General features: G+C 48.7%; 2 protein-coding genes across 3 annotated transcripts in view; one reads left to right on the top strand and one right to left on the bottom strand.

Moving 5' to 3' along the window:
- LOC147123754 (dedicator of cytokinesis protein 2-like) overlaps positions 1–14,397 on the bottom strand; it is a 1,461,504-nt gene that overhangs the window by 758,141 nt on the left and 688,966 nt on the right. The gene's annotated exons all lie outside the window — the stretch shown is intronic.
- LOC147123756 (INSYN2B protein-like) overlaps positions 1–14,397 on the top strand; it is a 161,429-nt gene that overhangs the window by 60,836 nt on the left and 86,196 nt on the right. For both annotated transcript variants that reach the window (XM_085975699.1, XM_085975693.1), the window contains exon 2: positions 5,028–7,335. In XM_085975699.1, the coding sequence (XP_085831825.1) occupies positions 5,711–7,335 (1,625 nt within the window). In that variant the 5' untranslated portion in view covers positions 5,028–5,710. The remainder of the gene's footprint in view (positions 1–5,027; positions 7,336–14,397) is intronic.

The raw sequence follows: 14,397 nt of genomic DNA, 5'->3' as shown, positions 1-14,397 counted from the left end.
TGACTTGTGCAGCCCCTCCTGGTCAATGACATGACCACAGTACGAGATCCGTTTCTGAAAGAACTCACATTTCTGGCGATTAACTCGAAGTCCATATTCCTTCAATCTGGTGAGCACCAGTTTCAAATTTGCAAGGTGTTCCTCATCGTCATCTCCTGTAATCAGGATATCGTCCAAGTAACATTGAGTGCTTGGAATTCCCTGTAATACCTGCTCCATGGCCCTCTGCCAAATTGCTGGAGCCGAAGCCACTCCAAAAACCAGTCTATTATATCGATACAAGCCTCTGTGCGTGTTGATTGTGAGTTACTGGCACGACTCTTCCTCAACTTCCATCTGTAAGTACGCTTGCGCCAGGTCTATCTTGGTGAAGTGTTTCCCGCCAGACAATGAAGCAAAGATATCCTTAATCCGCGGAAGCAGATATTGCACCGTGTGAAGCACCGGATTAACCGTGATCTTGAAGTCTCCACAGATGCGGACCTTCCCCGGTTCCCCTGGCTTGTTACTCGATGAACGCTTCATGATGGGAACAATGGGCATGGCCCACTCACTCCAGTCCACCTTAGACAGTACTCCTGAACGTTCTAGCCCTTCCAGCTCAGCTTCCACAGCAGGTTGTATCGCATAAGGTACCGGTCTGGCTTTGAAAAATTTTGGGTTTGCATGTTCTGCAATCTTGATTTTTGCCGTAATTCCTCTCAGTGTTCCCAGTCCCTGTTGGAACACCTCTTTAACCTCATCCAATATTTTGGACAATCGTTCAGGTTTGACATCTTTTTTTCCAGAATCTACCGTTATTGCTTTTAGGGAGTGCCAGTCCATATTTATTTTCCTGATCCACTCCCGTCCCAGAAGTGGTGGACCTCCCTCAGGTAGTACATATAAGTCCATTCCTTGGTGTTCTTTGCCCTTGTGTACCACCTTGACTTTTATCTTTCCGATGGGGTATACTCTTTGCCCCGTGTATGTCTGCAATACTATCTCCGTATCCCGTAGGGGAATATGTGTGAATAACCTTTTGTAATCTTGCTTATTCATGACCGTCAACGCCGATCTGGTGTCCAATTCCATCTTCACTTGGACTCCTGCTATCTGAAGTGCGACCCAGGTAGTTTGTAGGTCAGCTTCCTTACTCACATTGTGAATTCTCAGACTGCCCAGTTCCTTGCTGTTGGAGTCTGAATCCGAATTCTGTTCATCCGAACTCTTCTCAGCCACCTTATGTACCTTTCTGCACTTTTCCTGCGGTGACTTTTGTTGCTGGTCTTCTTTCCTGACCGGCATACTTTGGCTATGTGACCAAGCTTGCCACATTTTCTACATTCCTGATTTTTAAACCAGCTTTGGTTCTGATCGTGTGTTGTCTTTCCACAACGATAACATTTCGCTGTACCCAAAGCCATTTGATCTACGCTGAGTACCGCTGCCTTCAGCTACATTTCCGCAGTGCCTCTCGCTGCGGCTTCGTGCGATGCTGCAATAGCGACAGCCTTATCAAGTGTAAGATCATTCTCTTCAAGCAGCCGCTTTTGTGTTCCTTCTTTCGATAATCCACACACGAATTTGTCTCTCAGTGCCTCTGTCAGTCTTTCCCCAAACTGACAGTATTTCGCTAGCTTACGCAGTTCAATTAAATACTCCGCGTTGCTTTCCTCTTTCAGTTGCGTTCTCGCATAAAATTTAAATCGTTCCGCTAACATCAGCGGTGTGGGGTTCAAATGATTTCTCAGGACAGCAACAATATTAGCGAAAGCCTGATCCGCCGGTTTAGCTGGTGATAGAAGATGCTTCAATAGCCCGTATGTCTTCGCACCCATTGAGTTTAGTAAGGTTAGTGCTTTATCTTCATCTGATATTTTATTTGCCTTACAATAAATCTCTATGCGTTCTACATACGTGGCCCAATCTTCAACATCGGGATCGAAATCGTTGATGTTACCACGCTTAGGCATCCTCGCAATCTTCTTAAGAAACAAAAAGAATTTTTTTTTTTTTTCAAAATGGCGGTTTCCCGCGCTTGTCTTCTTCCCCCGCCTACGAAAATGGCGGCTTCCCGCGTTTGCCTTTCTCCCCCGCTGGCTGTAATGGCGATTGCCATATTGCTGCGTTCGCCCTCCCCAGCGGTTCTCAAGTCGTGCCTCCCAGCCCCTCTTGCAGTCCGGTCCTTTCCCCCGGCTGCGGCTGAGTTCTCTGCGTTTTAAAAATTTTTTTTATCCCGCGCCTTGCGGCCTCGGTAGCTGCCCGGCCTTTTTCCCCGGTCGCGGTCGAGCTCTCTCTCGACGCTGTTGCGTCTCCCAGCCCGCTTACAGCCCGGTCTTTTACACCGGCTGCGTTTGCATTCACCGCCGCTCCCGTGCCTTACGCTGCCCCAGTCTCAGCGCCTCTGGCCCCGACTTCTGTCCGGCTCTTTTCCCCGGCCGTGGTCGAGTTCTCCGCCCTTATATCCTCCGTTTTTCCCTCCCCTACTTCACAGCCAACGTGGCCGACTTGCTGCTCGTCGCTGATCGGCTTACCCACCACCGTGATAGAAGGGATGATCACTGCCTGTTGCTGATGGAAGGCTTCGTGTCAGGATTCTTCCTTGCTCTTCAGACCCGAGTCTTTTCTCAGCAGGATGATGAGGGCGGATGCCTCTTCTCGACGCCCGTTAAACTGCCTTGGATATATCTCTGCTGCAGGGTAAGATCGTCATCGTCGCCACTGTTAAGTCTGTGTGTTCTAGTTATTGTTAATAAGAATCACTGCACACAGACCGCAAGAGTAAATTCAACAGGTCTTTACTAGTCGGAGGTCAGGCTGAACTGCCCAATAAATCATTACACAGCACTTATATACCGGTGTGGTCACCACCGGTATTACAGTATACAGCAGCCAAGATAAAGTAGTGCATCTCTTAAAATAGTTCTCTTAAAGGTGGAACGGTTACATACACCACAGTACTAAGTACTGGAGAATTAACACGTTACAGTTCTCGAGCTCAAAGGGATCGGCTGTTGAATCAAGCCTTGCCGAATTCCGAAGGATCTACATGGGAACACAGGAACAGGAGGAGGCCATTCAGCCCCTTGAGCCCATTCCGCCATTCAATGAGATCATGGCTGATCTGCGACCTAACGCCATATACCCGCCTTTGGCCCATATCCCTTAATACCCTTGGTTAACAAAAATCTATCAATCTCCGATTTAAAATTAACAATTGATCTAGCATCAATTGCTGTTGGCGGAAGAGAGTTCCAAACATCTGCCACCCTTTGTGAGTAGATGTGTTTCCTAACTTCACTCCTGAACGATCTGGCTCTCATTATTAGGCTATGTCCCCTAATCCTGGACTCCCAACCAGTGGAAACAGTTTCTATCTACCCTATCTAAAAAAATCCCTATCTTTCCAAACACCCCTATTTTTCTCACCCTCTTTCATTCTGGCTGCGTCAAAATCCACATGTTTCAAAGTCTTGCCTCATCCAATTAGCTGGACTTCAGTTTTAACAAGAATAACTCCCCATTACTTGACACACTCCCTAATTTTCCAGATCTATGGCAGGTGCCTCTTCAAGGCTCGAGCTAACGGGAACATTTTTGTGGTCTCTCCTGATCAGCAAGCACTCTCTGACTGGAATCCCTTTTACTAACTGAGCGTTACTAACCGAAAATCACTTCTAACGTTAATGTGAAGAATTTATTCGTTACCCTACAATAAATCGCAACACCCTTGGGCTAGGCAGGGGGAAAATCATCCAGATTGCTATCTGGCTGGACAGTATGCTTGTGTGGATGTCGAATGATTGAGTTTCGGTTGCGAGGCTAGGCCAACACACGGCGAGCGGATGAGATGGCAGGACGGGGGTGAGGAATATTCATTGCACTGAACTCCAGGAAAAGACAGTAGCACCAGGAGAATGGTGGGAGAGAGGGAAGAGAACAGCACTCGAGACCTATTACATTTTACCAACCCAGTTCCAGATGAATTGCGGTCCTGACCCGACCTTATTTTTTTATTCGTTCACAGGATGTGGGCATCGCTGGCAAGGCCAGCATTTATTGCCCATCCCTAATTTTTTTTTGCACTGCATCGTGTTATATAGAATCTTACAGTGCAGTACGTGTCTGTGCCGGCTCTTTGAAAGAGCTGTCCAATTAGTCCCACTCCCCTGCTCTTTCCCCCTAGTCCTGCAATTGTTTTCCCCCCTTTCAAGTATTTAAAGCACGTATAAACAGTGCTGTTAGGGAGGGAGCTCCAGGATTTTGACCCAGCGACGATAGAGGAACGGCGATCCATTTCCAAGTCAGGATGGTGTGTGACTTGGAGGGGAACTTGGAGGTGGTGGTGTTCCCACGCTCGTATGACGTATGAGGAGCGATTGGGTCAATTGGGCTTGTACTCGCTGGAGTTTAGAAGAATGAGAGGGGATCTCATCGAAACCTATAAAATTCTGTCAGGTCTGGACAGACTAGATGCAGGAAGGATGTTCCCGATGGTCGGGGAGCCCAGAACCAGGGGTCACAGTCTAAGGATAAGGGGTAGGCCATTTAGGACAGAAATGAGGAGGAATTTCTTCACCCAGAGAGTGGTGAACCTGTGAAATTCTCTACCACAGAAGGCAGTAGAGGTTAATTCATTAAATATATTCAAGAAGGAGTTGGATATATTTCTTAAGGCTAAAGGGATCAAGGGATATGGGGAGAAAGCAGGGACCGGGTACTGAATTTGGATGATCAGCCATGATCTCATCGAATGGCGGAGCAGGCTCGAGGGGCCGAATGGCCTACTCCTGCTCCTATCTTCTATGTTTCTATGTTTTCTGCTGCCCTTGTCCTTCTAGGTGGTAGAACTCGCGGGTTTGGGAGGTGCTGTCCATAAAACATATTAGAGCCGTGAAATAAAAGCAAGCCGGAGCCAATCCAGTTTGCAGCGCTGTTTGATGTGGCGGCACTAAGCTTTTGGTCAATCACATTTGAAATGCTTTTGCTAAAGCTTTGATGCATGTACTAATGTCCATTGTCTCCCTTCATCTCCACCTGTTTAGATCCTGACAACGCAACCCTGAAAACCACCTGGAGTCGAACAGCTGTGACGTGAGAGCCGGAAAAACAAAAAACAAATTACCCTCGACCGCTCTGAAGCGATGGACCCGGATTGAATTTTAATGTGTGGTGAGGGGGGGGTGGGAGGGAGGGGAAGATGACACCGCAGCGCCGGCCGGACCGCCTGCCCAGGGACAGCCGTCAGTTCGACGTCCGAAAGCACTGCTTGGACAACTGCCCCAGCGGAGCCCGCCAGCACGCCGGAGCCCCTAGGAGAGCCGAGCCAATTTGTTTCCCTCGTGGGCCAGAGGCGGCATGCAGCGCAGAGGGTAGGAAGGACCGGGCGAGGCGCCACGTCACTCTTCACTTGCTTGTCTCCTTGCGGTGGACCGCGAGTGCCCCTGTCGGACAGGGCTACTGAACCGAGGCAACCCCCTTCCCACCGCCCCCCGCCCCCCCACCCCCGAACGTACCCAGTGCCTGGTCGGGGGATGTCTCTGGCAGTGAGGTTTCAGCTGAATAAAGCCACCCGCTCAACAGTTTCTGGGCCCCGAGCTAATTACTCCCTCACCAGGGGACTTCTGATGAATTGTCTACACTTCCTGAGAATCCCATAACTCCACTGAACGAAGGAGCCCGCGACCAGTTCGCAGGAGGATGCATTGCACATTTCGACCAGTGGCAGATGTGGCTCAGGAGTCACGTGCTCATTTTCAGCCAATTGAAAGCCGAGGATTCTGAGGCCTTCTGGGAAAGCGGTGAATATTTCCATTTCTTTACAAACTGTTGTTGTCAGGAGATAATGGTCAGTAAAGAAACAAATCATTCACTGGCTTCAAACGTTCACTCAAACTCAGACGGCACCATGACCGTCAGATCTGTGCTGCTGAAGCGGGACCCCGCGAGCTCATCGGAAGCCGAGAGGAGGCAGCACCGGAGGCGCCATAAGACCCAGCAAGTGCGCTTCAAGGACCTCGCCGACGGTCTGGAGGACGAGGGTGGGAAAAAGACTCCCGAGGCGTCCACTGAGGGGCTGGAGAGCAACGCCCAGCGGGCTTCGGGAGCGGGTTCCCAGGGCTCGGCCAGAAACTGGTACCAGCCACGGCCTTGCTCCCTGACGCTTCCCAATCCCCGGAAGATCTGCATGAGCACCGCCATTCAGACCTCCCCCAGCCTTCAGAAGCAGTTCCCGGCGTTCCGGTTCAGGAGCAAGAGCGTCAGCGATTTTGGCGAGGTGGACGAGCGGGACGACGTTGAATTTTCGGATCCGCCCCCGCGGCCCGCCGGGGGCGAAGTGGAGCCGCAGGCGGCTGGTGCCCGTGAGGAGGAGGAGGAGGAGGGGGAGGCGGAGGAGGAGGCAGCAGCCGTAGCTTTCAACGGGAAGGTGGCGGAGACGGCCAGGGCACCACCGAGCAACTGCGCGGAACCCAGTCCGGCCCTGCCTCGTTCCCAGAACTCCCAGCAAAATGAGTGGGCCTCGGCGGAGGGCCATACCCAAAACCCCAATGGTTCCACTGTGTGCCATCGCTTTAAGGACCAGGCTACGCTTTGCGAAGCCATAACTGACACTTTGGCAGAGGGGGAGCACAAAGCACTGATAGCCGGGCAGCACTGTGCAGCTAAGGGTGATGTTTCAGACCATTTGAGAAGCCCCTCCATCAAAGCCTGCTCATCAAACGCCAAGGCAAGTCCACCACCATCCAAAGAAATCCATCTGGATCAATGCTCACTGAAACAGGGGGCGTGCAACAAGCTGAAAGCACCAAAATGTGACTTGGACAGTAACCATCCAGAGCATAGAAAGCCTGAGCTATCTAACATGAATCAAACTCTCCTTAAGGATCAGCTTTGTGTCTATCCCAAGTCCTGCTTAAAGATCCCAGCAGCCACACTCAATCCAAAACAGCTGAGCATTTCCCATCGAACTGACCAATTAGAGCTTTGCACCTCATCCCCAAACCCATCGGAAACTACCCAAGTACAAAGCGACCCATCGCAGCCACCCTCAAAGACTTCTGTCCAATCAGGAGAACATGCCATCCCAAACAGCCAATCGGGGCCCTCACTGCATCTTGATGACAGACTGGGACTGGTGCCCAGTGGCAAAAACCCTCAGGATAATCTGAAGGAGCCGGCCAACGCAGCAGGGAATCGAGGGTTCAGGTCAGGTCGCACCACGCAGTACGAAATCACTTCTCTCCAGTCCAAGCTACAGACCATGGAGGATGTCCTGCAGACCAGCCAGCAGACCATTAAGGTTTTACTGGATGTTATTCAAGACCTGGAGAAGAAGGAAGCTGTTCGAGACGGGTAGGTACCTGACGACTTGACTGAATTCCCAGGGTGTGTTGCCATGAGCATTAAAGGGAGAGGGTGATTATTATTTGTACTGAGCACAACCATTCGATTGGACATTTTTACCCTTGGGAAAACATGTAGTAATAAATGCGTGAGTGTTTGCAGGATAGAAAGAATTTTTAATTTTGAACACCCTATTAATTCAAGCCAACTCCGTTCCTTCTCACGATATCCCTCTTTCGAATGGAAGAAAAGACGTTCCATTTATATAGCATCTCATTACATCTCTCAGGAATATCCCAAAGCACTTCACATACAATTTATTACATTGCAGTGCAGTCACTATCGTTAAGTGAGCAAAGGCAGCAGCCATTTAATGCATCGTAGTGAGACGAAGGTTCTTTGGCAGTGTAGGTTGAACAGACAGAAAGAACTTGCACCTTTCGCAATGTCCCAAAGTGCTTTACAGCCAATGAAATACTTTTTGAAGTGTAATCACTGTTTTACTGGCACTTCAGTGCTGTACTGGCAGAATGTTGTGTTGTTAGAAATGCCATCGTGAGAAAGAAAGACGTGCATTTATATAGCGCCTTTCACAACCTCAGGACGCCCCAAAGCGATTTACAGCCAATGACATACTTTTGAAGTGTGGTCACTGTTGTAATGTAGGAATCGCAGCAGTCAATTTGCACACAGCAAGCTCCCACAAACAGCAATGTGATAAGGACCAGATAATCTGTTTTTAAGTGTTGGTTGAGGGATAAATATTGGCCCCAGGACACCGGGGATAACTCCCCCTGCTCTTCTGCGAAATAGTGCCGTGGGATCTTTTTACATCCACCTGCAAGGGCAGACGGGGCCTCGGTTTAACGTCTCATCTGAAAGATGGCACCTCCGACAGTGCAGCACTCCCTTAGCACTGCACTGGAGTGTCAGCCTAGATTTTTATGCTCAAGTCTCTGGGGTGGGACTTGAACCCACAACCTTCTGACTCAGAGGCAAGGGTGCTGCCCACTGAGCCACAGCTGAAGGAAGATTGTTGGCAGGGGGCTTTTGTCACTTATACTGACAGCTTCAATTGCCTTTTTCCATGAGTTTATTACTCTTTGGGTTAAAAAATTCTCAGTCCTGATTTCCAAGGCCTGCAAATTATACTGTGCGATATTAAAGCAAAAATGCCTAAGGTGTTCATTTGGACATTCAGAGGCATTTAAAATAAACAGATTAACTGCTGCACTAAAATAACAGATGAAGGAATTTCTAATACTGGGTCAAATACTTTTATCCCACAGGATAATTTCAAGGGCTTAATTTTTAACTTGTGTCCTCTGGTATCTGAAACTTTTCACCATAGTGACCAATTTGCCTGGGTCAAACTTGCCCAATCCCCATCACAAGCCTAAAAGCTTCAATTAATCATAAGGCGGAGAACATCATCGTAAGCTAAGGACAGGGGCGCGTTAGTGATCTTGGCCCAGAAATTCGGGTCTCCACGGGTGAGTACGCACGGGGTACTCACTCGTAGGCCCAATGGAAGTGCTGGTTTGCTGCATGCACTGCGCATGCGCGGGAAACCGGCACTTCCGTTCCCCTGAAAGCAGGGGTTCAGAGGTCGAACGCATGCGCGGGAGAGGCTGCGCGTGCGCATCGAACTTCGTTTTTTTTTACAGGTTTTCCCGGGAAGGTAAGCCTGCAGAATTTAGAAATGTAAAAACCAGGCGTAAGGCCTGCTTTTTACAAGGTAAGTGGTGAATTAATTAAAATTAAAACATTTTTTCCACAGGTTATTATTTTTAAATACTTTAAAGCAATGTAAGTTAATTTTTAGTCCTGTTAGAAAAAAAAAATATTTTTTCAAAAATTTAAATTATTGTTTAAAATAGTTATTTCATTTAATTTATAGTTTATTTAAAAAATGTAATGTTTTTTAAAAATGTATTTGAAGATTTAGTGATGTTTTGTAAGAAGAAAGGGCCCGTAGTATTTCTAAGTTTGACAGCACTTCCTATCAGACTTATGAATGGAGCATTCCCTGCTCCGATTGGCTCCCCATGGCCCACGTGATCCCAGGGGACGCTTCGAACTAACTGCGCCCCTGGGATACGCAAGCACTGCGCGCCGGCAGCTGGACCAGGCCCCGGATCGGACTTCCACGGGGGCCCACAGCTCAACGGCCGGCGCGCTAGGTAAGTGCAGATCGGGGGCTTGCACCCGCGGGAAGCCCCCGACCCGAATTTCTGGGCCAACGTTTTCACTGACTGCTGCTAATGGCACGGCAAACAGATTTAAAAAAAACAACAGAATAAAGCATTCCCCCAAAAAACATGAAAGAATTAAATTCAAGACACACGCCAATCTACCATAGACTGGTGAACTACACAAGCATCTCCCTTGTGACTTATAGAATCATACAGCTTAGAAGGAGGCCATTCAGCCCATTGTGCCCATGCCAGCTCTTTGAAAGTGCTATCCAATTCGTCCCACTCCCCTGCCCTATAGCCCTGCCATAGCCTTATCATGCCAGTTAAAGCCCATGAAAACCTCACCTGCTTTATTCCCTCCCCAGTTTCCTTCCCCTTTTCTCACCTCTTCTGAAGGTCTGACTTGTGCTAGGATGTGGTCCCATTTCTTGCTACTGAAAGCATAATAAAATGGGGAGCAGGACAAGCCTAATCAAGCCCGCTTCATTCTATCATGGGCTTCCGTCCAACCAGACCTAGTTGACCCCTTGGCCAAGGTAAGAAATGGCACCAACCGGGCTAGATGTTTCAGCCCTTTCATGGTCTATGGTTGGAAAACGTAGTTTTAACTCAAGTCAGCTCATTTCCTGCAGAATTAGAATATATTGAATCATGCTACATATACACAATTGGTCTCAGAAAAGTTTCCAAATTAGACTTAGCTTGTTGAATTTAGTAAATAAACTGTTGACCTCAAGAAGCGGGAGAGAGGAGAAAGGTTCCACTTCAACGAATCACAATCAAGGCGGTTTAGGCAACTTTAACACCTTTGTGTACTGCTTCTGACCAATGACCAAACATGACGGTTTTGGGATTAACCCTTCAATGAACTGCCAGCAGGTCAAGGGAAAATATCTGACACCGTGGTCTGGCCGGTTCGATAAATTTTCAACTGACGCACTGTGGCACTGAGGCAAACATTAATATTACAGTAATAAATCCACTCAAACTCCAGGATTGCTTTAGTTTACAGTAATGTTAACTACAAACCATTAAAATAATCACTGGAAATGTATTCAATTAAAAAATAATATAAACCATTGCCTCTGCTTGCCCGTTCTTTTCTTCTCTCTGGGGCATAACCTTAAAGCCAGGCCATTCATGGGTGATGTCAGGAATCACTACTTCACACAAAGGGTAGTGAAAATCTGGAACTCTCTCCCCACCCCCCCCCCAAAAGCTGTTGAGGCTGGGGGCTCAATTGAAAATGTCAAAACTGAGATTGATGGAGTTTTGTTAGGCCAGGGTATTAAGGTGTGGAGATGCCGGAGTTGGACTGGGGTGGACAAATGTAAGAAATCACACAACACCAGGTTATAGTCCAACAGCTTTATTTGAAATCACAAGCTTTCGGAGCGCTGCTCCTTCTTCAGGTGAAGTGGAGAAATGCATAAAGACACAGCTTATATAGTCAGAGAATCATGTCAGATGTTTACAGGTAACCTTTCCAACTGCCATTTATCGCACCTCGGCAGAGAGATAATCACAGCAGTCAAAGGTGTGAATGGTGTCCAAACAGGTCAGTCAGGGAAACATTACATCAAAGAACAATGAGGTGGGGTCACAAGGGGTAAAATATTGCAGATGCTGGGGTCTGTATGAAAAACAAAAAAACAGACAAAAAACATTTTTTTTTGGCTGGAAATCACAGCAGGTCCAGCCGCATCTGTTTAGAGAGAACAAGCCAATGTCGACTCGAGTCTGGATGACCCTGCATCAGGTGGGGTTACATGTAGCGTGACATGAACCCAAGATCTCGGTTAAGGCCGTCCTCATGGGTGCGGAACTTGGCTATCAGTTTCTGCTCGACGATTTGGCGTTGTCGTGTGTCTTGAAGGCCACCTTGGAGAATGCTTACCCGAAGATCGGAGGCTGAATGTCCTTGACTGCTGAAGTGTTCCCCGACTGGGAGGGAACACTCCTGCCTGGTGATTGTTGCGCGGTGTCCGTTCATCCGTTGTCGCAGTGTCTGCATGGTCTCGCCGATGTACCATGCTCCGGGGCATCCTTTCCTGCAACGTATGAGGTAGACAACGTTGGCCGAGTCACATGAGTATGTACCATGTACCTGGTGGGTGGTGTCCTCACGTGTGATGATGGTATCTGTGTTGATGATCTGGCATGTCTTGCAGAGGTTGCTGTGGCAGGGTTGTGTGGTGTCGTGGTCACTGTTCTCCTGGAAGCTGGGTAATTTGCTGCGAACGATGGTCTGTTTGAGGTTAGGCGGCTGTTTGAAAGCGAGTAGTGGAGGCGTGGGAATGGCCTTAGCGAGGTGTTCGTCGTCATCGATGACATGTTGAAGGCTGCGAAGAACATGGCGTAGTTTCTCCGCTCCGGGGAAGTACTGGACGACGAAGGGTACTCTGTTGGTTGTGTCCCGTGTTTGTCTTCTGAGGAGGTCTATGCGATTTTTCGCTGTGGCCCGTCGGAACTGTCGATCGACGAGTCGAGCGTCATATCCCGTTCTTACAAGGGCGTCTTTCAGTGTCTGTAGGTGTCCATCGCGTTCCTCCTCGTCTGAGCAGATCCTGTGTATTCGCAGGGCTTGTCCATAGGGGATGGCTTCTTTAACGTGGTTAGGGTGGAAGCTGGAGAAGTGAAGCATCGTGAGGTTGTCCGTGGGCTTGCGGTAGAGTGAAGTGCTGAGGTGTCCGTCTTTGATGGAGATTCGTGTGTCCAGGAATGAGACTGATTCTGAGGAGTAGTCCATGGTGAGTTTGATGGTGGGATGGAACTTGTTGATGTTATCGTGTAGTCTTTTCAGTGATTCTTCGCCGTGGGTCCATAGGAAGAAAATGTCGTCGATGTATCTGGTGTATAGCGTTGGTTGGAGATCCTGTGCAGCGAAGAAGTCTTGCTCGAACTTGTACATGAAGATGTTTGCGTATTGGGGTGCGAATTTGGTCCCCATGGCTGTTCCGTGTGTTTGGGTAAAGAACTGGTTGTCGAAGGTGAAGACATTGTGGTCAAGGATGAAGCGGATGAGTTGTAGGATGGCATCTGGAGATTGGCTGTTGTTGGTGTTGAGTACTGAGGCTGTCGCAGCGATGCCGTCATCGTGGGGGATACTGGTGTAGAGTGCCGAGACGTCCATCGTGGCGAAGAGTGTTCCTGGTTCAACTGGTCCGTGGGTGCTGAGCTTCTGTAAGAAGTCTGTAGTGTTGCGACAGAAGCTGGGGGTTCCCTGTACGATGGGTTTCAGGATGCCCTCGACATATCCAGAGAGGTTCTCACACAGGGTTCCGTTGCCTGATGCGATAGGACGTCCAGGTGTGTTGGCTTTGTGTATCTTTGGGAGGCAGTAGAAGTCACCCACGCGGGGAGTACGTGGGATGAGAGCATGTAGGATGCTTTGAAGGTCTGGATCGAAGGTTTTGATCAGTCTGTTGAGTTGGCGGGTGTGTTCTTTGGTCGGATCTGCGGGTATCAGTCTGTTGAGTTGGCGGGTGTGTTCTTTGGTCGGATCTGCGGGTATCAGTCTGTTGAGTTGGCGGGTGTGTTCTTTGGTCGGATCTGCGGGTATCAGTCTGTTGAGTTGGCGGGTGTGTTCTTTGGTCGGATCTGCGGGTATCAGTCTGTTGAGTTGGCGGGTGTGTTCTTTGGTCGGATCTGCGGGTATCAGTCTGTTGAGTTGGCGGGTGTGTTCTTTGGTCGGATCTGCGGGTATCAGTCTGTTGAGTTGGCGGGTGTGTTCTTTGGTCGGATCTGCGGGTATCAGTCTGTTGAGTTGGCGGGTGTGTTCTTTGGTCGGATCTGCGGGTATCAGTCTGTTGAGTTGGCGGGTGTGTTCTTTGGTCGGATCTGCAGGTATCAGTCTGTTGAGTTGGCGGGTGTGTTCTTTGGTCGGATCTGCGGGTATCAGTCTGTTGAGTTGGCGGGTGTGTTCTTTGGTCGGATCTGCGGGTATCAGTCTGTTGAGTTGGCGGGTGTGTTCTTTGGTCGGATCTGCGGGTATCAGTCTGTTGAGTTGGCGGGTGTGTTCTTTGGTCGGATCTGCGGGTATCAGTCTGTTGAGTTGGCGGGTGTGTTCTTTGGTCGGATCTGCGGGTATCAGTCTGTTGAGTTGGCGGGTGTGTTCTTTGGTCGGATCTGCCTGACCTGTTTGGACACCATTCACACCTTTGACTGCTGTGATTATCTCTCTGCCGAGGTGCGATAAATGGCAGTTGGAAAGGTTACCTGTAAACATCTGACATGATTCTCTGACTATATAAGCTGTGTCTTTATGCATTTCTCCACTTCACCTGAAGAAGGAGCAGCGCTCCGAAAGCTTGTGATTTCAAATAAAGCTGTTGGACTATAACCTGGTGTTGTGTGATTTCTTACAAGGGTATTAAGGGTTAGAGAATCAAGGCAGTTAAATAGAGTTGAGATACAGATCAGCCATGATCTAATTGAATGGTGAAACAGGATCGAGGGGCTGAATGGCCTCCTCCTGTTCCTATGTTCCTCCCTTCTCATTTTCTGCATTTTGACCTTTATCTAAGCAGAAATTCTATCCTAACCACTTTAATCTTTATTTTCTATTTTGTTTTTGCACATTCCTTTGCCTTCTATTTCCCTGCTTCTATCACCCATTTTTGAAAATGGAAGACCAACTTTGGAAAAATTGTTCTTCGATAGGCCAAAAAAAACACTTCGTGAAGCCATTTTTTTTCAGCCAATCAAACAGCAAAGTACTCAACTTTGGCATGGCAACATCACAGAGTAGCCAATTTCTTCTTGCCTTTCTATTGCATCAAGCAGGACAGGGTAGATGACGAATGGGTGTGTACTGATCGGGGACCCCCTCCCCCGCCCCCCGCCAAAAGAAGGATGTGCAAGAGGAAATGAA

This window comes from Somniosus microcephalus, chromosome 2 (assembly GCF_052327205.1).
Source record: "Somniosus microcephalus isolate GS21.2 chromosome 2, FLI_Smic_1.0, whole genome shotgun sequence".
In the NCBI taxonomy this organism is placed as follows: Eukaryota; Metazoa; Chordata; class Chondrichthyes; order Squaliformes; family Somniosidae; genus Somniosus; species Somniosus microcephalus.
Note: the sequence above shows the minus strand (reverse complement) of the source record. Positions and strands in the feature narration are given on the sequence as shown.